Consider the following 24,609-nt stretch of genomic DNA (forward strand, 5'->3'; position numbering starts at 1 on the left):
GTACATGAACAAATTACTTGTTAAATAATGATAACCTCGTGACAAATTATCTACATTTATGATAAATGGATGCATGTTAAGATCTGATAATGATCATGTTATAGGCTTAGGAGCCTAATTAATTTGTGGTATTTTATGGTTCATTTATTTAAACTTTGTTTCATTGGATATGAGGAAAAGAAAAATGGGCATAATTTCCAAATAAAGTCATTATGAGAAAATAGTAAGATACGAGCTTAGACAAGTGAGAGGTGGTTAAACTATATGTTGAAATTATGATTACTCATAAATGATGTGCATGTAATTAGAAGGATGGGAATAACTTGTTAAATAATGTGATAAGTTATATTGGAGAGGCTATGGTGGTTAGGCTAATGCCTAGGCATGTAAATGGTATTTATAAGATAAAAGAGTAAGCATTATGAACGAGTAAGTGGTAATCATGAGAATTAATACAATTTGTATTAATAATGTCCTTATGGATGAGTAAATTAAATGGATGTTAATAATTTTTTATTATTTGCATATGAACTTACTAAGCTCTAAAGCTTACTCCCCTTACTTTCCCATCCCTTAGAGGTTAATTTAGCTAATTCGGGTTGGAAATCGCCAAAGAGACCATCACACTATCAAGCTATCACTACGGGTATTGATGAATTCAAGTAGTTTGAGTCTATGGCATGTATAGGGACTTTTTCTTTTGAATAATTATGTCATTGTAAATGTGACCAAATGAGTTGGCCTAGAATGGCTTGTGGTCCAATTTGTATAAGGCCATGAGATGTGGCTCATATTGATTATTGGGTTGTAAACCTAATTGTTTATGCATGTATGTGTCTATGCAATTGTAATGTAGTTGATTGTTGTGTGTATGTTATGAAATTGTGAATGAAATGCGTGATGACAATTAAGACATGATTATGTCAAATATGAGTAATCAACCTGTAACAACCCGATTTTGGGCTTAGTTGAAACAGTGGTTTTGATATCACAAATCTGATGGTTGAGAAATTATTTTTAATATTATTTTGGCATTATAGCGTGGTTATATGGGTGCATGAAAATTTTGGTGAATTAATTTTAGTGTTTGTGAGCTTAATTAAGAAAAAAGGACTAAATCTTATAAAGGACAAAAGCTTTGTTTTGCTAGCTAACTGTGTTAAATAGGTAGAGAACCATAATTGGGAGTCTTCAAAGAGCAAATAGACCTTTAAGAAAGGCTTGGCCGGCCATAGAGATAAAGGAAATAGAAAAGAAAAAAATAAGGTGAAGTTGGTGACCTATTTTGACTAGAAATAAGATTAAAATAAAATAAAGGACTTCATCTTTTTCATTCCTTCTTCTCCATAGAAAATACCAACAAAAATAAGGGTTTGGAGCTTCAAAATTTTAGCAACTTATATTCGTTACAAGTAAGTGATTTTGATGGTCTTTCTTGATAAATTTTGTACTTTTGGTACCCTTGTAGCATAATCTAGCTAATGAGGGGACTATTTTGCAAAATGGTTGAAAGTCTAGGGTTTTTCCATGAGATCATTCATGTTGTTTTCTGAATTTTTATGGAAGAAAATGAATCTTGGTTGTTAAATAAACAACTTTTGTGAAAGAATTTTTATGAGAACACTTAATATGGACCATTTTGTAAAGTTTGTTAAATGGAAGGGAATTGTGTGAAATAATTGGAATTTTGAGTTGCTAAAAGAGTAGTAAAGGTTGGGCTAGGCTTGGTTAATGAGGAAATTTGATAAAAATCGTTTTACGAGCCTAGGGGCAAAATCATAATTTTTGTGAAAGTATAGGGGCAAAATGGTCATTTTGCCAAAGTATGAATTGTGGAACACTTAATTTAATGTGATGATTAAATGAGTAAATTTTATTATTTTAGATCAAGAAAATCGAGATTCAGGCTTAAATTGAGAAAGTACGTGGTTTAGGAGAAAAAGGGAATAATAAGTCGTTTTTGCATTCGAGGTAAGCCCATGTGACTAAATAAGCATGTTATCCATGTTATTACTAATATACTTGAAATCTATCTTGCTATGATTGTATTGAATTATATGTTGATGATATTAAGTATGAGAAAGTGATGCCAAATGTTAATGACATTTATGTGATGATTGAATATTGGAAATTTGATGGAATATGATATTCCATTGAAACGAGTAAGTTGTACGTAAGGTAAATTTATCATTATTATGTGTTGAATGAATAATTTTGCATAATATGGTTGAATAATGTATGATGAAAATTAATGTGGTAAATTCCCAATTAAACCTAGGAATAGATTGGATATCCATGCCATGACATTTGGGTGACATGTGAGCCAATGTATGACCATGTTGGACATGGCATCGGCGTTGATTGTGAGCCAGTGTAAAACCATGTTGGACATGGAATTGGCATTGATTGTGAGCCAGTGTAAGACCATGTTGGACATGGCTTTGGCACTGAGATGAGAGCTAGTGTAAGACCATGTTTGGGACATGGCATCGGCCTCGACATGTGAGCTAGTGCAAGACCACGTTTGGGACATGGCATCGGCAATTCACCCTCTTGTGTGAAGCTTATCGGATATCCATTAGTATTCCAAAAAAGTTCACAAGTTACTTTAATGCTTATGATAATGATATGGAATGATATAATCATGTTATGAGTGGTACAGGTTCTTATTCGAACTCATGAGATATGAGTCTAGTTATGTTACCTTGATGGTAAGAATAATACGAGTAAGTTCTAGCTATGAAAATGAGTAAGCTATGCTTATGATCATATTGAAAGGGTACAAGTATGTACTAAAAATTCATGAGTGATGAGCTCGATGCATATCGGACTTTTGGTAAGGATGTAAATAAGTCATACTTATGAGAATGACTTTGTGACGACCTTGTAAATATTAGGTCGATACCTATGGTGTGTAATTATGTGGTAAATTTGATGGATGATTATCTATGAGGCTTTTAGGTCAAATTAAATTGGGACATAATATGTTTATCCCTTCACCCTATAGCCTAATGAATATGAAAAGAGAAATTGATTGGCATAAAAGCCTATTTAAAGATAATTATGAACGGGTAAAATTAGCATTGAAACAGTTTTGGATAGCAGCAGCAGTTCGACTTTGAAAATCCACCAAAAATTGTGGAAATCAAATTAGAGGCTGAGTAAAATATGAAATTAAATCTTATTGAGTATAGTTTCATATAGAAGAAACTTTGTAAGAAAAAGAAGTTCATATTATGAGATATTTGAATTGTTGTGAGACAGATTTAGAATGATTTTGAAATCCCCTATTCCAATTTTGGAAAATCATTAAAAATTGTAAAAAAAATAATTGTGGGTTATAATTTATATTATTAGAATCCTTAATGAGTCTATTTTCAAAATAAATAAAAGGAAACATCATCTATATCTTGTACAAGGAGATAATTAATTTTTAGTGAAGAGGGGTCGAAACTATCAGACATCGAAACAGGGGTGACTTTAAAGAATAAACTGTACTTTTTGGCTAGACCAAAAATTTTGAAAATTTCATGGTAAGAAGATATATGAGTCTAGTTTCATGTAAAATTAACAAATCTTAATTTTGATTTCGTATATCCAAATATAAATAATTTAGTGACTGTAACTCGAGAAAACAGCTTGACTTGAACATAGCAAAAGCACAAATAATGTGGTTTTACCTTGAGAAGCAAGTTGATAAATTGCTTATTAATTTCATATGGTCTTACTAAGCTATAAAGCTCACTCCCTTCCTTTCATTTTCTTTAATGTTGACAGGTTGGCTCGGGATTGGAGATCATCAGAGGTAGCACCACACTATCAAGCTCACCTTTGGAATATTGATATATATTAAACGTTTTCAAGTGAGTGGCATGTATAGGGGCTTGGTTTTTATGATATCTGTAATTATGATTAGCCGAATGCATTGGTCTATATTGAGTTATTTGTATATGGCCAAGAGGTGTAGCTCATATGGATTATTGTTGTGAACCTATCTATCTATGCTATGATCTAATGCTTGTGAATGTGTCTTAATATGGGATGCTAAATCATTGAAATGATGTCATGATATGTGTCCTTGGTGTGTATATAGATGTGAAAGATTAAAAGAAATATAAAGGCTTGGAAAATAGCCTAAGTGTTAGCCACATGGGCTGAGACACGGTCGTGTGTCTCAACTGTGTGGGGGACACGGTCTTAGCACACGGACGTGTGACTTGGCCGTGTGGTCCAAATTATTCGCTGATGTTATAGTCAGAGAGTTACACGGCCTGAGGACACGGGCGTGTTAAAGGCACACGATCGTGTCCTTGTGTGCACACGGGCGTCTGACCTTGGGTCATGGAAAATTTTCTAACTTTTCCCAAAACTTTCTAAGGTTCTCGATTTAGTCCTTAACTACTTTCAATGCATGTTTAGGGCTTCGTAGGCCTGTGTATGGGACATTATGAATGTGTATGAAAAGTTTTGATACGAATGAAATTTTGTAGCCCAATTTTTGCATGTTGTGAATGATTAAGTCCGGTAATGCCTCGTACCCTATTCCGGCTTCGGACACGGGTAAGAGGTGTTACACTACCAGTCTTAGTGCATGCAAAATTATAAATTTGGCTTGACAAAGTATGAATTCTTATGCATGAGTAAGTAGAGATGAAATGATCATGATCATGTCTTGTTTCTGTATGTGTAATTAAGGGTAGCAATTGGCTTGGAAAATAGCCTCAATACACAGGTAGACACAGGCATGTGTCTAGGCCGTGTGTGACACACGATCCACCCCATGGGCGTGTGGTCCAACCGTGTGTCCCCTTCTCCCTAACTAATGCAAAATAGAATGCCCAGTAGTAACATACGGGCAGAGACACAGCCATGTGTCTCGACCGTGTGAGAGACATGGCTTCAAAACATAGGCGTGTGCCCAGGCCGTGTAAAGTCTGCACCTGATTTTGGAATGTAATTCGCCACACGGTCTAAGGACATGGGTGTGTGCCTTAGACGTGCCTTGGCCGTGCGACCACATTTTGTGCATGACGTCATAGTCAGAGAGTTACACGGGCTGAGCACATGGGAATGTCCCAGGCCACACGGGCGTGTGACTCTCCAAAACATGAAAATTTTCTAACTGTTGTAAAAGTTTTAGAAGTTCCCGGTTTAGTCCCAAATCTTTCCCGATGAATATTTTGTGCCTCATAGGCCCGTATAAGGTATGTTAAATATATGTTTGAATAACCCTAATTGGAACAAAATTTTATGGTTCAGTTTGTGTGTTTGATTGCGTTCAAGTACAATAATGCCTCATACCCTGTTCTAGCGTCGAGTACGGGTAAGAGGTGTTACAGATGCCATTTGGGTAATTGTCAATCGATTGACAAAGTCTGCACACTTTATTCTAGTACATATGGATTTTTTTTTGGATAGATTGACTAAATTATATGTCTCTGAGATTGTTAGATTGCATGGAGTACCTATCTCCATTATTTCAAACAGAGATCCTAGATTTACATCCTGATTCTGGAGCAAATTTTAAAAAGCTCTAGGTACACAGTTACGTTTTAGTACTGCATTCCATCCTCAGACAGATGGTCCATTTGAACGTGTAATACAGATTTTGGAATATATGCTTCGGTGTTGTATTTTGGAATTTGAAGGTATTTGGGAAAAGTATCTGCCTTTGGTTGAATTTGTTTATAATAACAGTTACCAGTCCAGTATCAAAATGTCACCGTATGAAGCTCTGTATGGTTGCAAATGTAGAACTCCATTGTATTGGACAAAACTCAATGAGAAAAAGTTACATGGAGTTGACTTGGTCCGTGAAACCGAAGAAAATGTAAAAATAATTCAAGACAGTTTGAAAGCAGCCACAGATCATCAAAAGTCCTATGTTGATCTTAAACGAAAAGAAATAGAATTTCAAATTGATGACAAGGTATTCTTGAAAGTATCACCTTGGAAGAAAGTTCTCCGATTTGGTCGTAATGGAAAATTAAGTCCACGGTTTTTTGGACCATAAGAAATCACAGAAAGAATTGGACCTGTTGCATATCGGTTAGCCTTACCACCAGAACTTGATCGGATTCATAATGTTTTTCATGTATCTATGTTACGACGGTATCGATCGGATCCTTCACATGTTATCTCTCCAACAGAAGTTGAGATTCAGCCGACATGACTTACAGCGAAGGACCAATCAAAATTTTGGCACGGGAAACAAAAGAGTTAAGAAATAAAAAAGTAGCTTTGGTAAAAGTTATTTGGTAACAACATGGTATTGAAGAGGCTACCTAGGAACCGGAGGATACAATGAGAAAGGAACATCCAAACCTCTTTACTGGTAAGATTTTCGATGACGAAAATCCTTAAGGGGGGAGAGTTGTAACAATCCGTTTTTAGTAAAATTAGAACAGTGGTTTCGGGACCACAAATCCGAACCGAAAAGAAAAATTATTTTTATATTTTTGCATGATTTTCTTTTAGATAGGAATATTATGTGAAAATTCTGATAAGAAAATTTTATCGATTTAGTGCTTAATTACGGGAAGGACCAAATCGCATAAAATGCAAAAGTTGAGTTCTAGTAGCTAAAAGGATCAAATAGCTATGGAATTCAAAACTTGATGTCCTTATATGGTAATTAGACCATTAATCAAAAGTTAGTAGATATTTTTGATGATTCATCCATGGAAAAAATAGAAAAGGCTAAGGACTAAATTGGAAAGTGATAAAATTAAAGATGATAATTAAATTAAATAGAAATGTCATCTTATTTTATATCGTCTTCCCCAAAATTTGCATGGAAACCCTAGGAGAGAGAGAGAAGAAACTAATCAAGCTTAATTAGGTAAGTTTTCTAGTCTCGTTTTTAGTAATTTTTATATTTTTGAAACTGGGATAGTTTACTCTATCTATTTGGGGAACTAATTTGAAAAGTTATCAAAGTATAGAAATTATGTCATGGATGAATATGCTAAAAAATTAAAATTTATAGTGGAAAATGAAAGGTTGTTGATACATAAACATCTTTCACAAAGTAAATTTTCATGAAAACATGATTAGGGACTAATTTGTAAAGTTCTGAACATTGAAGAAAAATTCTGAAATTTATGGAATACATGTGCTGTAAATTGTATATTGAAATTTTTTTAGGCTTGGAATAATGAGTAAATTGCATGAATTTCATTTTCCGAGCCTAGGAACAAAATTGGAATTTATGGAAAGTTTAGGGACAAAATGGTAATTTTGCCTAGCATGTAAATTGAGTCCAATTGAATATGAAATGTGATAAATTGATGATTAAATTCATTTATATAGATCCTAATGACTCAAATTCAAAGTTAGATCGAGGAAAGGAGAAAGTTTTAGATTAGTAGATCAATATATGCGAACAAGTGTCGAGGTAAGTTCGAGTAGCTTAATTGAGCATGTAAATATGTTGAATTGAATGTTGTATTTGTATAGAATGTGATTTATATTTATGTGAATTAATTGGATATTATAATATAAGAATTGAATACATGCTTGATATTGTTTGAAAAGGGTTAAGTTCCATTTGAATATTAGATTTGGATGGATAAATGCGATTTCCCCTATTGAATGACGTCCTGCATTTGCTGCTGACAGGATTTAGCTCAGACGAGTAATCCTATTGATCTCATTACAGAAAGGATTTAGCCTAGACTGGTAATCCTAACACCCTCTTGAGCATATGTTAGGATTTAGCCCGGACGGGTAATCCTGATTAAGCTATTTTGAGCATACTTAGACAAGTAATCCTGTTATATGATATGTGGCTCGAAAGTGTGCTTTCTGATTAAGTGCTTTAATGGGTACTCTGAATATGAATTGACGGATTATTGAATTGTACACCTTGAGTGTACTATTTGAGTATCCGTAAGAATTTTAATGATTCAACAGACAAAATACTTGACATAATATGAGAATTATGAGATGAAATGAATAATGTCTTGAAAGAATATAACATGATGAGTTCATCTATGTTTACTTGATGTATATGTGAATTTTGTGACTAACATGTTTGATTGAATTCATGTGTTTAGGCAATTTTGCCAAGTTGATGGAAACATGTTATTATATGCTTAATTTTAATAAATGAGATTGGTAAGTTTAATTCTAGTTATACGAACTTACTAAGCATAATATGCTTACTTGATTTACTTTTCCCTGTTTTATAACACTCGGAGGCTCGCGAAGGTTGGTAAACAGTTGGAGCATCATCACACTATCCACAAGCTTATTTTGGTATAAATAGTAAATTTATTTTGGTATAATGGCATGTATAGGTTAACTTGACCATAAAAGACTTGAACATGTTATTTGTAATTTAGACATTGGAATGGCTAGTAATGGTTTGTTTTAGTACTTATAAAGCATTATGTCATGATAAATACATATATGTTAAGTATAGATGATCAAGTGATGTTTAATGTTTAAGTATAGATGATCAAGTGATGTTTAATGTTTATGTTAAACTAAGGTAAGATTATAAACATAATTATATATGCAATGATATATCATATTAGATGTTAGAATTTTCTTGAAATCAATGCCAGAATTGGTTGGTATTTGGATGTAAGTTTTGGTGCAAGATATTGGTAAAATTTTGGGTGAGAAATAAAGCTAGAAATTGCTTTATTTTGTCCACACGGGCGTGTCACACACGGTCTGGTATATGGGTGTGTGATTAGATTGTGTGTCCCCTGCATCTTAAATTCAAGAAACAAAATGTACAAAAATGGAGCACACGGGCAAAGACACGGGCTTATGTCTTAGCCTTGTGTGTCATGGTCGTGTGAACCGTACACCTAATTTTTGAAAATTAAATTAATCACAAGGCTTATTGACATGGGCATGTGGCTGGCTGTGTGACACAAGTCAGAGAGTTACACAGGGTCGAACACAGCCTGTAGCATGGGCGTGTCTTAGGGTCACACGGGCGTGTCCCTGGACTACATGAACATGTGTGCCCTATATCTAGGAAAATTTTAGAAATTTTGTGAAAAATTCTCTGAGTTCCCAATTTAGTCCTGACTCAATTCTAATACTCATATTGGGCCTCGAGGGTCCATTTAACGGACATTTTGAATAATCTCTAAAAATAAATAGTAATTGTCAAGAATTATCCATAAATGTTATGAATTATTTAATAATGCTCTGTAATCCTATTTCGGCGATGGACATGGGTTAGGGGTGTTACATAATTACCTTTAAAATTGGGGTTCTAACTTCATATAAAAGTCTTATAAACATTTAAAAGTAATATTAATGGTAACTACTTAACAATTCAGAAAATAGAAAGCAGTTTAATTCCATAAAGAACGTATATAAATAATGGCATTTGACAGTATAAAGAATTCACTTATACCATGATAGAATCAGTTTGAATTCAGAATGAGTTTCAACAATCACTTCTTTGGTTCAGAATAATCAGAATTAGTGTATGTTCATGTAACACCCCTCACCCGTATCAAACGCCAGGATAGGGTTCGAGGCATTACCGGGGCTTTACACTTATAAACACTGTTTGGGTCGCAAATATTTGCTCAAGTTTAAAACCTTTCAGCCATGAATATCTCGTCCCTTATATAGGCCTTCGGGGCCTATAACGTACCTAGAGCTAGTGCGGGACAAATTCAGGCACGTTTGATAAACCTTGGGCTCCTCAGAAAAATTTTCGTTATCTTAAAGTGTTACACGCCCGTGTAGGTGGGCCGTGTGGACTCACACGCCAGTGTGACTTGGGACATTCCTATGCCCTTCAGCCATGTGCAACACTGACTTATCAACATGGCCGTGGCACACGCTCATGCTGCCCGCCCGTGGACAACACTGTCTTTTAGACACGGCAAGGACACACGCCCGTGTGGCCTACTCGTGTGCGTTTTTTATTTAAAATTTTATGTGCAGGGGACACACAGCCATAGCCCACACCCATAGGAAGGAACTGTGTGTCACGCATGGCCTAGACACATGCCCGTGTGTCCGACCATGTGGACCCTAATAGGCTATTTTCCAAGCCTTAATTCACCCCTTTCTACTCATTATACCTAGTGGTTACCAATTCTAAAGGAAAACATGATTATACACTTGTAAAATAATCTTGATAAAACTAGTTGTACGAAAACCTCATATCATTGGTTTCATACATGAAAGGTTATTTCCCATTTAGTGTTTATGGGTTTATATGTCACTTGAATTCGTCTGAAATTGGCTCGTTCATGTAACTCATTGTCAATTGGTAACAACCCATCACTTGTAAATAAAACCATACAAAAATTAGTAGGTCATAGCCTATGTAACAGCCTGATTTAGACCCTAATTGGAACAGTGGTTTCGGGACCACGAATCTGAGTCAAAAAAATATTTTAAAATTATTTTGTGTTTATTTTGTGTGTATTTATATCTTTGAAATTTTCGTAATTTAATTTTATCGTTTGGGTATCCGATTAAATGAAAGGACTTAATCGCATAAATTGAAAATTAGCTAGTTTTAATTGTAAGTATTGAATTGATAATGGCTTATTAAGTGGAAGCATTCATGATGCAAAAGCATTATATAGGATAAATATATTAAATATGTACATTTATGTATATATATGTGTTATAATAATAAAATGCATATTATATGTATATAATATAAGAAATGAGTTGGAAACCATGTGCATGTGACATGGATGATTATGTCCTTGGCCTATAAGTTTTAGTTTTTAATTTTTAAAGGGTAATTTAGAAAACTAGCTTATAAATTATATAATATGTGATCAAACATAAAAGAAAAAAAAAGTGTTCATAAATTTTTTCACATAGCTGAAACTAAAAAGAAAGAAAAGGAAGAAGCAAGCTAGGATTCGGTTGATTTTTAAGCTCAATCAAGGTAAGTGTTCGGCTCGGTTTTTGATCATTTTTACGTTTTTGAGATCATTGCTTCGAATACTACAAAACCCATGCTTGAATTTTGAATTTTTATGAATATTTTGAGTTATGCCATTGGTAAGGGCTCGTGATTTTTGTTATTTGATGATGAATTATAAAAGGTAGGTGTTGGGTTAACATATTTTGTATTGAAGTTTTTGATCATTTTAAGTAATTAGGACTTAATACCAAAAATTATAAATTGAGGGACTAAAATGTGAAATAAATGAAATTTATGGACTTGTGTGAGCTTAGTGAAGATTCGGCTTAAGCATAGTAAAGTCAAATTTTGAATATTTTGTATTTTGTGCAAATTGGACTAAATTGTAAAAAGTGGAAATGTCAGGGGTAAAATGATAATTTATCTATTTATGTGTTTTTGGGCCAAATTGAATGAAAATATGTTTGAATGAGCTTAATTTGAATGTGTTTAGATTAAGAACCAAATAAATCAGATTTGGATCAAGGAAAAACGAAAGTGGTCGACTAGCCGTCCTGTTCCGTCTTTATATCGTCCGAGGTAAGTTATAAGCATAATTGGGTTGTTTTATATAATTAAATACGGGATTTATATGCTGATTTTGTAATGTGTAAAAACCTAGGCATATAATTCATTGTAAGAAATATGGCACTAAGTGTGCGAGGGATAAAGTGACGGAACTAAGTGTGCGATACATCACAAGATTTTAGCACTAAGTGTGCGACATGTTAAGGTAACGGCACTAACTGTGCGATACGTTACAAAGATTTAGCATTGAGTGTGCGAGTTGGTTGATCCCTTAAAAGAACCAAATTGTAATTGTGAAATCAAATTAAACGGTCAGACATGAATTATCTTGATATTTACTTGAGTAAAGGTAAGTGAAATCCTTGAATATTTGGGAAGAATCGTATGCAAACCAAATGAAAAACATATGGGTATATGGTGTGTATATTCGGCTTATAAAAGAATAATTTGAGTGTCATTGTAATGCTGGTTAATTAAGTATACATGTGAGTTGGTCCATTCGGCCAGGTAACGATATATATGTATGACATTATTCTATGATGTTTTAATGTGCGGATAGGAGTAGATGGATGTACAGCTAATTATGAGTACTTGAATTAGGAATAGATGAATATTATGTATGGCAAATGATTGATAGAGTGAAGCATGAAATTTATGTTGGTATTAAAGGCTTGGATACGACTGGCTGTTAATGTTTAGATGCGAATATAGGTATAGTGAAATGAGATCTTTAAGTATGTTTCTATATGAGGCTATCTTCGGCCATGAATATGATAATGATATATATAAGTGGAAGGTATATATATAATACTAGTAACTTGTGTATTCGGTCAAGGGAAAGTTAATATATAGTCACAAGTTTATAATCACTTTTAATAACTTTAATTAATTATTTGAGCAAAATATTGTATTACGAATTTTCCTATTGATGATTAAATGTGATTAAGTTGAATATTTGCTTATGACTTACTAAGCTATATTAGCTTACTCTGCATTTTCATATTTATTCTGTTTTATAGATTTTGAATCCAAGTTACGAATCTGGGAATCGTCAAAGGAGCTTATCACGCTATCGACTGTCTTCGGTATTTTATAAATTGTGTTTTGGAACTATGGCATGTATAGGCTAGAAAGTGATTTTGAAATAACGAATTTAGTTAAGTATTTAAAGCCATGCGAAAATGGCTTGCTTATTATGCCTAAGTTTGGTTGTACATATTCTTAATTAAAATGTTTGATGAGTTTAATTATTGGTAATTTAATGATGGAAGATTTAGATGTGTATATGAATTTAGGTAATAAGATTCGGTTATGAAACCAAATAGCATAATATGTATTTGGTACAAAGTATAAATTTTGCATGCGTGATTGTTATTTAAAATTGTAACATGGTTTGAATTAATGTTACTATGAGTTTGTGCAGCAGCTGTTAATTGATGCGTGTTGAATGTTTGGTAAACCGTAAACATGACTTATTATAAAGCCTATTCGGATGTGTCTAGATGTCTATATATATATATACAAATCGAAAGAATTATAGATGTTATGTTGTCTATGGTTAAGATGATTAATTATGTTGTATATGTATTAATAAAGATTTAAAAAAATGAGATAATGAGTATATTTGAATAAATGTGATATGAGTATCGAACATATTAAATTTTGGGTTCGGTAAGAATATTTAAACTTCTGTGAATTTTGGTTGAATATAATGCATTATTTATAATTGTAAGCGGCATATTTAATATATGTTTGATTTGTGTTTATAAGTGGCCTGCTATTCCGACTTAGTAATAAGGTAAAAGAATAAACATTTATTGATTGAATTAGGTTTATGTGATGTAGTAAGCGATGGTTTTAATTTTATAGTTGTGCGGCACTGGTAATTGAATTATGAAATCATTGGTTTAACCTTTATTAACTTGATAGTATATTTTAATTTGGTATTTGTTTATTATTAACTTAAATTGTATATTATAATTAATATTAAAGAACGTTTGGTGGATATGTATTTTTGAGTTTAAAATTTGGTAAATTTGATATACGAATTGGTGATTAGTCTTGAAATTTTAATACTTGAATTAGTATGTTCGGATATTGTGATATAATTTGTTCGATATTTTAAGTGCATGAATATTATTAAGTATTTGATTACCCTTACTTTGATAAACACCTGACTTGTGCATATAATTGTAAAGCGTGTTTTGTATGGCTTTGAGGCAGACATATTAATGTGATAATATGTTTATCTGTACAATATGAATTTGGTTGATAATTTGAATTATGAATAGTATTTATATTTAGATTAATAATATATGTTTGATATTAAATCTATTATATGTTTTATTTTTGAGAATATGACCTGTGTGAATATATCGTATCCGAAAGTAGTGTTGTGGTCGGTAGTGCCTCTTAACCCTAGTTCGGCGACGGAAACGGGTTAGGGGTGTTACAGCCTACTTCAATTAAGCCAATTTTTATGGCCATATACAAAAAGATAAACATATTTTTCATGCCTTCATTTGGCAAATCAAATGACACATATAACAAAATACTCAAAAATCCTATACATGCCATTGAACAAATAAAAATGTCTTTATACCAAAGCGTGACTAGTTGATAGTGTGTCGACTCTCCAATCGTCTTCCAGTCCTTATGAGTCCTCGAGCTCTGTGAGATAGGGAAAAAGGGAGGGGTAAGCATTTACATGCTTAGTAAGCTCGAATAACAGGAAAGTAAACTTACCAAGTATTTAACATGCATCCATGATAGATAAGGAAACCAACAATTATTAAATGGTTCCCTATTACATGCACTCAATCAATAAGTTAGTAACATAATCAAGCATCGTATAATTTAACTAGATGAGCTCATCATTCAACACCTCATTTACACAAATATATCATGTTAATCTCATTAAGTTTCTAGGAAATCTCGATGGAATACCCATTAACCGTCAATTCATACAAATGATCATTCCCTATACGCACTCCTGCGAACCTCACATTTTATAGCGGGAGTACAAGTCCAGGATAAATCCTTTAATATGACAAACACCCTTAATGAGCTCGAATCTCAATTACCAGTCCAGGCTAAATTCAGACCCTAATCGGATTACTCATCCGGGATAAATCCATAATGCACACATATTCTTCGGGAGGCTCGACCATTCAAAGGAACACCCGTCCAGGCTAGATCCTTTCAATATTTGAGATCAACGGATTACCCATCCGGGCCAAATCCTTACTGCAACACATGCAGGAGCAATCAAGGTTTATCCATCGAATTCCCTTTTTTCAACCTCAACCGAGACATTTTTCACATGTTACCATCAAATATGCATTTCTATGATATTTCATGCCAATAATAAATGATATCATCATGCATTAATAAATCATACAAATATGCATATTAGGGGTTTACTTTAAGTTATCCGAACTTATTACTTGGTATTTGTTTCAGAGTTGTGTTTCGGTTATTCCGAAACCTTTCATTTACCTCGATCGACCTCCGGAATTTGTTCCTCGGGGTCTATAACAACAAAATTATATCATTAAATACCCCACATTATACATTACAAGTCTAATTCTCACCCCCAGTCCAACTGACCGTTTTGCCCCTAATCTTTAACATTTTTACGATTTAGTCCCTAGGCTCGTATAATGAAACACATGCACTTTCTATCTTACCCAAGCCTAGCCGAACACTTTTCTCTCTTATGGAAACCCACATTTCCCATTATTTTCTCATTTCTACGACACAATTTATAGCTTTTGCCAAATGGTCCCTACAAGGGTCTTTCATGAAAATCACCTAGGAAAAGATGTTTAGCACGTATTCATCTTTCATATTCCTCCATAATCTGTCAAAATAAAAATAACTCATGCATGGGTAAATTTTTAAACATAAACCCTAGCATGAAATATGGGTAGAAATGGAGAGAGCAAGCTATCGGGATTTCAAAAATACAAAGAACATTAAAAACGGGGCTTGGGAGCACTTACTATTGAGCTTGGAAAGCTTGAATACCCTAGATATGGTGAAAAGAGAATTTCGGCAGCATGGAGAAGAAGAATGGCTGATTTTGGCTTGATTTTTCCTATTTTATTTCATTAAAAATCTAAATGACCAAAATGCCCTCATGCCCTTTCTTTAAAATTTCATCCATGCAAGCTCATTTTTGTCCAAAAATTTAGAAATTGGGAAAATTACTCTCCAAGACCTTCTACTTCATAACCCAAAGCAATTTCATACAAATTGCTTCTAGAATTCAAGTTTTGCAATTTATTCAATTTAATCCCTAATTTCCAATTGAACACCTTACTCAAAGAATTTATTCATGAAACTTTAACACATGCATATACTCATATTCTAGGCCTCATAGTAACCATAAAATAAATATTTTTATGTCAGATTTGTGGTCCCGAAACCACTATTCTGACTAGGCCCTATTTTGGGATGTTACAGTTCAACCCTTATATGACTAGAAAAATAGAGAGCGGATACTAAGGACTAGTCATCCAACACACCACAGAAATAATAACACATCATAGCGCTAGTGTCCGAAGACTAGAGTAGTATCACACCGAAGTGTTAGTAATAGGAGTACCGAAGTAATGTGCTCGAAGGCTAAACATGGTCAAATCCGCATCTCCTAAAAAAGTAACAAAAGTCCCCTATTGGCATGCCAATCGTATCCTAGTTATTTATCTAAGCTACCAAGGTCTTGTTTCAATGTTTTCATAATTTCAATAACTCAAGTATCAAATGAAATTACAGTTCAATATCAATATTTTTGGTGTAAAACACTATAATATAAATCGGTAATTTGAATCATGGAATTATGTCACTACAGACAATTTCAAACCTTTCATTTTCATCTCCATAAGGTGACATTTTCCAAAGTCCATTCATAAAGTTATTTTCATGCCAATAATCTGAATTTTAACATCATTCAACATTTTTGAACTTCACTTACTTATTTGAAACCATATTTTTACAAACATACAAATATTAAAATACGATATTATACTCAATAATTTTAACAAAATCAATTTAAACATGAGATAATTATTTTCAAGAGATTTCCATAAATCTTACCAACAACACAAAAACTCTCAAAAATAAGGAGAACTCTCTTTCACCTCAATCCACTGACATTTCTTTCCCTGTGCTAGTTTCCCTTTCTTCCTCTTCAATTTCTTACAAAAATAACAAAAAGAATCATAAATTCCATAGTAATTAAATAGTCATTAATATGGCGCAACAACAACGGCATCTTGAAATAAATATGAATTATGCGAAAATGAGATGAGAGCTTCAAAACCCATACCTTGAATAACCAATTTATAACTCCTATTAAGCTCTCTCTTTAAGATTCAAACCTTAACTTATTGGGTGATAAAGATGCTAAGGGAAATGGCTCAATCAAGGTTTTAAGATGAAGATTTTATAAAGAAATGACGAAAAATGGTGAAAGATAGGGAGAAAAATGAGTAAAAATGGTGGAGCAATGAAGAAACGTGGAGAAACTTCTCCTCCCTTAAGTGGACTAGCAAATAGAAATAATGTAAAAAAAATACTCCTTATTAGCGATACATTCAGTCATTGAATGTAACACCGCCTTACCATGGACTATCGACAATTTGGTTAAGGGTGTTAACCAAGTCCTTGTACTCTTTGTACATTTGAAATTTAGTTATGTTGATTTTAATTCAAAGAATTTGGTCTCTCTACCATTCAGATTTAAAAATGTAAATCCAATTGTTAACATCGTTAAAAATAAACTTTTAAATATAAGTCCATTAAAATATCATTTTTTGTTATATAGCTACTAAGTGAATTTTTTTATCCAAAATGTCACGATAGTGAATTTAGCAAAAGAATTTTTGCGATATTAACAAGTCGATCTAAGTTTTAAATTTTGAAAAGTAAAGAAACTAAAGTTCTAAAAATAAAAGGGATAATTTCAATATTTTACGTGAACTTTTATCCAATGTGTAATTTGATGCATAAATTTTAATTATACACATAAAACTTTGATTGTGATTCAAATGTATACATGAACTTTTATTTTAGTCTAGTTGTATATATTTAATAAATAAGTACATAATTTATTTTTATATTAGATAAATAAAACTATTTCTGTACGCACTATATAAATGTAAAATGATGTCATATCAATAATTGTATTAACAATTTTTTAAAATTGAATCAAATTAAAATTATATATATAATTATATAAATTTAAAGTTAATGTATATTACTATTAAACTCAAATTCATATGTAATTTTGAAATTAACCTAAAAATAAAAATTAAAAAAATTAAATTTCAAAAATACCATATGTAAAGCTTATTTCTATGTTTTCTTGTATGTGTTTTAATTTTAAAATTAATGTTTTTTGAATTAGGAAGTAAATTCAACAATTACAACGAAAACACCATAAAGTAAAGAAACTTGTGGGCCCACACATCCCATTCTCCATCCCTCTGTTCCCTCACCTTTCGGATAAGTTTTTTCATTTTTGTGTAATTTTCTTCTCCTCATCCTCCAAATCAAATCCAACGCCGAAACGCAAAATATCATTATCTAAAACGCAACTTCCATCTCTCACTAAAACCTACTGTACATAAAGAGAGAAGAAAAAACCCTTTCAAACCCAATCCAATTATGCTTTTCTTCAACTTTCCCACATACCCTTTTGTCTAAATGTCTTGGGAAATAAAATTAAATATCTTGAAAAATAAAAGGAAAAGATGTCAATTTTGGCAGCGAATTCTCAAATTCTGTCCCGAGAAATCTATCAAAGATACCAACAACAACAGCTTTGGAACAATGGAAGCTGTTTGTTTTCACCAAAGAATTCTAGGTATTTTGGGTCTGATTGGAAGGATAGAAAATGGAAGAATAAAATCGTGAGGAGCAGAGAGTGGAGAGTACAAGCTCTTTTGCCTGATTTGTCAAGACCCAGTGCGATTGAGATGGAACCCATCAACGACTCTGATCACCTTGATCAGATTCTGGCTCGTGCTCGACAGCTCTCTCAGCCTATTATCATTGATTGGTTCGTTTCATCTTCTCTGTAACTCTTTCCTTGTTGAACAGAGTAAAGCCTTGCCTTTCTCCATTTTAATGTTTTTTTTGGAATTGTGATTGCTGGTAGGATGGCTGCTTGGTGCCGGAAATGCATCTATTTGAAGCCAAAGTTGGAGAAATTGGCAGCTGAGTTCGATACCAAGTAAAGTTATCTTTACTCAAAAAGTGTTGATATTTAATACACTCACTTTGCTGAATTTTACACATTTACTACAAAAGCAAAATGGTTCCACACCATCTAAAATTTTTAAAAATAAATTCTTATTGGTATTGTATAATTTAACTGATTACTTTTGGAGATGGGATTATATCTGTACACCTTTAAAGATTTAACGTCTTATGGAATATATGTTAGAATCAAATTCTATTACGTGGATGTCAACAAAGTACCTCAAGCTTTAGTGAAGCGGGGAAATATCTCTGTATGTAAATGTTTTGCTTTGTGTTCTATTTTTTTCTTTTTTCTAATTCAATTATAACAAAATTATTTCACTTCTTTTTTAATTGTTCGTGTTTTTGTATGTAGAAAATGCCTACAATTCAGGTATGTTCACCGCAAAACAAAAATCTGAGTTCTTTGATATTAATAATGATTAATGAGATTTCAAAGGAAGGATCTAAAAAAGGGAAAATAATTGCAGTTATGGAAGGATGGAGAGATGAAAGAAGAAGTAATTGGAGGGCACAAAGCATGGCTTGTTACTGAAGAAGTGAGACAAATGATCAAAAAATTTGTCTGAATAATACTGGGGGTTATTTTCACTTTTTTTTGATGTAAAATTGTAAGATGATCATGAGAAACTGATGATGGTATTCTGACGACCAACCATACTTGGAACTTTTTATTTGTACAGTAAAGTTAATTCCACAAATTAAACAGTATTGATACATTGAGGTAATGTTGTAATTTGATTTGATGAAAATTATATTGGCAATTACACGGTGTCGTTGTGCAAGAACGAATGTATGGTTCAGCATTTCTTTTATCTTCTGAGCACAATTATTCTTCTCAATATACCCATGTAGTGAAGTGCATTCCTAAAGAGGCCTGCTGAGTGAAAACAGAACATAAACATCATTCCAAAATCCAAACATAATGGCATAATTATCAAAAATATCTTCTAACATTTAATTTCTTTTAGAAATCAAACAAATTTTAACAAGAAACGTGAGTTGATCGTCAATCAAACTGTATGTCAATCAATGAAATAGTCTACATGGCGTGTCACGTAAGCACGAAGTCATAGATAACCCCTATAAAAGCAAAATTAGTTAACAATTTCTTTTTTAAAATTTATTTTCATCTTTATTCTTGTCCTCTTTCTTCTCTTACTAATGTCGCTGTTATGTCTAACCATCGGGTCAGATTTTCAAATTGACTTATTTATTATGGTATTTGAGAGGCAGAGCCATAGATTTCTAATTTCTAATTCCTTTTTTCTTCTCTTTTTTCCTACTAGATCTAGTAGTATCTAAATCGAATCTCTTTTGTTTTCCAAAAAAATGTATGTGTTCGATAAATAGTGAAAGACCAAGAGAAAAAAGGAAAATATCGAACTGTGTAACTACTTTTGGTGGTGTTGTTGAAGAAGTGAAGACTTATAAAGAAAAGAAGGGTTGGTTTGATTCGGTTTAGAAAGGGAAGCTGAAGAAATGGATTACATCAATGATGAGTAAATTTCTTTTTTCTATTGTGTTCTTATGGTTTCAAAGAAGGGTTGGTTTGTTTCAGCTTCATTTTTTCTTTTTTTTTTCTTTTTTAATATTTCATTTGAGAATAAACTTGTGTTTTTCTTTAATTCTAAGTCATCTAGAAATGGGTATGTTTTGATTTGTACTATAACTAAAATGGTTAATTAAGAGAGTAATATGAAAGTTTGGGCTCTGATGAAAATAGTGGTGGGTCATTGTGTTTTTTTTCTTTTTCATTTTTGTGATATTTTATTAGCTTAAACATCAATGCTCAAAAACATACGAAAGAAAGAAAGACATGAGGTATAAGCATCTTTGAAATTGGTTAAATTTCTTAACCAAATTATCTACCGTGGTTGAGTGACAATCAACTGACGTCTTCTATTAACATTGAGAATTTCAATCAAAAAAAATTCAAGAGCATAAAACCAAAACCCCATAAACATTGAAGTTATTTTTGACAATTATGCTTTTCACAATTAAAATAATTCTTAAAACCAATCTAATGAGTGTTTTTTTTTTTTTACTTGAAACTTCAAATAATGTTCAAAAGCAGTAAAACAGAACTTATTTAATCAAAAGAAGCCCAAAAACCCCAAAATTAGTATAAAAAACAGAAAACCAAACTAGCTCGACGATAGTTTAAAAAATCTAAAAAAACTGAATCAAACCAAATCAAATTCAACCCTTAAAAAAAAGCTTAAATGACAATTTAAGTGAACCAACCGAGTCATTAACTTGCATCACAGCAAAGAACCTCATTGGCCCCTATTTCAATTTGAATAGAACAAGAGTCCTGTATGTCCAAGTCATGAAAATTGCGGACCCAGCGGACACATCACATTACATGAAGAAATGGCATTGGAAGGGTTCAATGGAAAGAACAAAGAATCCACCTACCTCAGCTTTTATCTTAAAACAGTATGGAGAAACAAATAAAGACGCATGTTAGTACACCTATAGCTCTAACAGCAACGATGAAGTCACAATCTCATAGTGTCCAAGCTGGAACACACCTACCTCAGCTATTATCTTAAAAGAGTATGGAGAAACAAATAAAGACGTATGTTAGTACACCTATAGCTCTAACAGCAAAGATGAAGTCACAATCTCATAGTGTCCAAGCTGGGACACCCACTAAACATCTATGTCAACTTTTATAGGTGAAAGATTTCATCGAGCTATGCAGAAATACATAATAGAAAAGGAGAATACAAAGTTACAGTTCTTAATAAAGCTAAAAGCCTAAGCGAATGAATTGAAGTTTCTGAATGAAAGATGAACTTTAATCATGTCCAACCTAAGAATCCTTGACATGCTACCTAAAAGACATTGGATTTGGAGCTGTTATTTACACATAAAACACATGCAATGGCACAAATATCTGCTACTAACCGTTCTATCTTTCACTAGTTACATCTTGTACGTTCTGCACTAAGAGAGTAATCAAAGTGTTTAGTTGGAGGCTTTGAGGCTCATGCGCCTTATAGAACTGTAAACACATCTTAATCCCTGTATAAAAAGCTCTCTTTTAACTCTTTTTATTATAAGACATTTCCAATGAGATGCATATCCAAAACAGCAGCTAACTATATGCCATAAATTGAGGAACAACAATTTGAATATTTCCTCTTCTAACTTCATGATCGTTTTGTTGTACCTACGCACACTCTGAATTACTTGGCCAAAGATGCTTCCTGCCCTTCACAGGGCCAACACTGTTGGCACAGAAACAAGTGCTTCATTTTGAACGATTAAACACATTAAGTGCAATACCACAGCCATATGTCAAGTAGCTAGATTAGCATGCCCGCTCCGACTGCAGAAACAAAATCATGTCTCCACTTACATCCTCAAAGAATAACAAACTACAGAATCAGTAGCTAAGTTAACCGTGGTCCAAGCACCAGATATGATGTAAACCAATAAAAATACTTCAAAAGCAATGGGCAATCCAAAATCTACATTAACTAGATTGCTAATTTGCTTGAAAATAAATAATCACAAACTACGCAGAGAAAATTCATTGTAAATCATGGACAACATAATGAAGCATTCCACAAACTTCACATTGCCCGTGAGCGATTGATCATTCTAAGACCCAATGCAAAAAAGAAGCCTGTATGCTTCTAACAGAAGAAAGAGAACAATAAAATTTGAGCTTAGTTTTCAGTATCATCAAGATCAACACATTAAAGCAGCAGAGAATTAAACCATTCACTCTTAAGTAACATCGTAACACTAACATATACTTAAAGTATATATATATATCCTCAAGGAGACACTATGCGCACTGACAGACTTATAATGAAGTTGCTGGCAAGGCAACATTTTCATCATTCTCATTAAAGGGGATAGATTAGATATCGGCAAACAAGACAACAATGACACTCAGTCCAAGTTTCAACTTTAAAACCATGAACCAGTAGACCAAGATCAGACTTGCAAAGTCTTATAAATTTTTCACAATAAACTGAAAGAAAGAAGTGTTATAAAGTTCCAACAATTCAAAACCAAAAAAGAAAGACTATTCCTCGTTTCGGAATAAAATAAATCATATTCCAAAACCAAATACTGCTCGTATCTTATTGAAAATAAGGTCTTTCCAACCCCTCTCAGTGTTCTCCACCACAGTCGCATTCCCATATCTGCATCACAAATCAAAGCAAAAACAGAAGTAAAATCAATGACCCAATTCAGAAAGTAAGAAATTAGCCATCTTGCGCAATAAAACAAATAAAAACCAACCTGTCCTCCTCGGGAACATCTGAATGCGTGAGTTTGATTATAGTAACCCCAGGCTCAGGCTCATTGAAAACAAGTCTTACCTGCAACAAAAACCCATTAAAGATAAGCCATCATTCGACCACACTGTATTCCCAAAAACCTGGAGAACAGGCAAAAGTGGAATCCATTAAACTTACAGTAGAATCAATCCCGTCGGGCCAGCTCCCAAATCTCCATCTCTGAGCAATAAACTTCCCTTCTTGCAACTCCAAGTTAATACCAGTAACCGATCCATCGAAAATACTAAATTGACCACCGACTTCTTTACTTATCCTAGCATTACTCTGAGTAAACCCTTTCCATCTATTCTCATCCATCAAAATCTCATATATATCCTTAGCTCTACAATTAAACTTCTCCGTCATTGTAATCGTCTTGAACCCTTTCTTCCCTTCCTTCTTCACTTCCTTTTTGGCTTCCTTCTCCATCCCAACTTCCTCCTTAGACACTGCAGCTGAGTTACTATTACCAGTAGTAGTATTAGTTTTGGGAGCCGATTTCTTGGCTTCCAATTCATCTTTAACGGGGCCACCTTTCGCCATAGCTTGAACAAAATCCCTCACTTTCTCCAAAACCAAAGCCTTGCCTTTGGCCAGCATCGCTTCCTTCAAGGCTTTACCAATGGGTCCTTCGTCTTTAACCGTCACCTTAACTTCCGGATCCTCTTCAGCATTTTCATCCGAAATGTACGGAATCTCGAGGTTACCTTCAGTTTTCAACATTGTCTTCCCTTCCCCATCTTTGGCTTCGCCTTCCCAGGATACACTCAAACTGATTTCATATCCGGGAATGACTTTACCCTTGCGAATATTAACATAGGCTTCGCCGTCGACCTTTTCGACCTTCTTGGTCTTGATAAGGAGATTGCCTTGGCCGTCAAGGATGGTGAGATCCGAAAGCGATTTGGTGAAGAACGTTTTCGACCAGGGGAGGCAATCGGTTTCAGCCCAGTGCCAGTTGTGGACGTTAGCACCGTCGGGTCTTTCCTCCACGATCCAGCGCTTGTCTCCTTCGCCGTACTTGGCCATTGATGAAAAAATCAAGACGACGGTGTATTAGGGATTGAGAGATATGTGAGGATAATAATGGAAGGGAGAGCTTAAAAGAAGCAATTGGGTGGGAGGGGCCGCTCTGGAGGGTTCGGGGCGGGGAGGTAGAAGAATCCAGAATGTGGGATAGATATATAAAACTAATATTTTTGGAAGGATCTAGAAGACTTCACCACGAGGAGCTCGTCTGCTTTTAGGGTTTCTTTGCTGATGTTGTGCAAAGCTTATGGCATGTTTGGTACAAATATTGTAATTTTAAAACATCCCTTATAAAATAAAACATTGATTTACTTAAATATGTTTGATTATGGATTTGTTGGCTTTTACCACCCAATGAAAAGTTGAAATTGTATATTATATCATCATTTTAAATAAAATTGGTTAAATTACATTAATATTATTAAATTATTAATAAATTTACATTTTGGTCATTAAACTTCAAAGAGTTTCAGAGTGATCACTAAATTATTTCAAAATTTTTATTTAAGTCATTAAACAATTTAAAAGTTTTTTTAAGTCACTAGACTATTAAGTTATTAAAAAAAA

The 24,609-nt window shown here is 33.3% G+C and overlaps 2 protein-coding genes across 3 annotated transcripts; one reads left to right on the forward strand and one right to left on the reverse strand.

Moving 5' to 3' along the window:
* Positions 1 to 17,926: 17,926 nt before the first annotated feature.
* On the forward strand, positions 17,927 to 19,466 carry LOC107948478 (thioredoxin-like 3-1, chloroplastic). 2 transcript variants are annotated; one of them, XM_016883037.2, is made up of 5 exons: positions 17,927 to 18,503; positions 18,603 to 18,677; positions 18,891 to 18,957; positions 19,062 to 19,079; positions 19,177 to 19,466. In XM_016883037.2, the coding sequence occupies exons 1-5, from the start codon at positions 18,196 to 18,198 to the stop codon at positions 19,273 to 19,275; spliced, it is 567 nt and encodes a 188-aa protein (XP_016738526.1). In that variant the 5' UTR covers positions 17,927 to 18,195; the 3' UTR covers positions 19,276 to 19,466. The 2 variants fall into 2 exon arrangements, with proteins under 2 accessions (XP_016738526.1, XP_016738525.1); XM_016883036.2 differs by having other exon boundaries at positions 19,062 to 19,466.
* A 3,063-nt stretch (positions 19,467 to 22,529) lies between these two features.
* On the reverse strand, positions 22,530 to 24,287 carry LOC107948477 (activator of 90 kDa heat shock protein ATPase homolog). Its single transcript, XM_016883035.2, has 3 exons — positions 23,152 to 24,287; positions 22,976 to 23,055; positions 22,530 to 22,875 (listed from the first exon to the last, which is right to left on the reverse strand). The coding sequence occupies exons 1-3, from the start codon at positions 24,040 to 24,042 to the stop codon at positions 22,782 to 22,784; spliced, it is 1,065 nt and encodes a 354-aa protein (XP_016738524.1). The 5' UTR covers positions 24,043 to 24,287; the 3' UTR covers positions 22,530 to 22,781.
* Positions 24,288 to 24,609: the final 322 nt, after the last annotated feature.

The sequence above is a fragment of the Gossypium hirsutum genome, chromosome A04 (assembly GCF_007990345.1).
Source record: "Gossypium hirsutum isolate 1008001.06 chromosome A04, Gossypium_hirsutum_v2.1, whole genome shotgun sequence".
In the NCBI taxonomy this organism is placed as follows: Eukaryota; Viridiplantae; Streptophyta; class Magnoliopsida; order Malvales; family Malvaceae; genus Gossypium; species Gossypium hirsutum.

Bases quoted from the DNA above. Each gene is read 5' to 3' on its own strand.
- LOC107948478 (XM_016883036.2), top strand. From the start codon at position 18,196: ATGTCAATTTTGGCAGCGAATTCTCAAATTCTGTCCCGAGAAATCTAT. The intron at 18,504-18,602 runs GTTCGTTTCATC...GATTGCTGGTAG, and splicing joins CAGCCTATTATCATTGATTG to GATGGCTGCTTGGTGCCGGA. The intron at 18,958-19,061 runs GTATGTAAATGT...TTTTGTATGTAG, and splicing joins TGAAGCGGGGAAATATCTCT to AAAATGCCTACAATTCAGGT.
- LOC107948477 (XM_016883035.2), bottom strand. From the start codon at position 24,042: ATGGCCAAGTACGGCGAAGGAGACAAGCGCTGGATCGTGGAGGAAAGA. The intron at 23,056-23,151 runs GTAAGTTTAATG...TTTTTGTTGCAG, and splicing joins CCGACGGGATTGATTCTACT to GTAAGACTTGTTTTCAATGA. The intron at 22,876-22,975 runs GTTGGTTTTTAT...TTTGTGATGCAG, and splicing joins GATGTTCCCGAGGAGGACAG to ATATGGGAATGCGACTGTGG.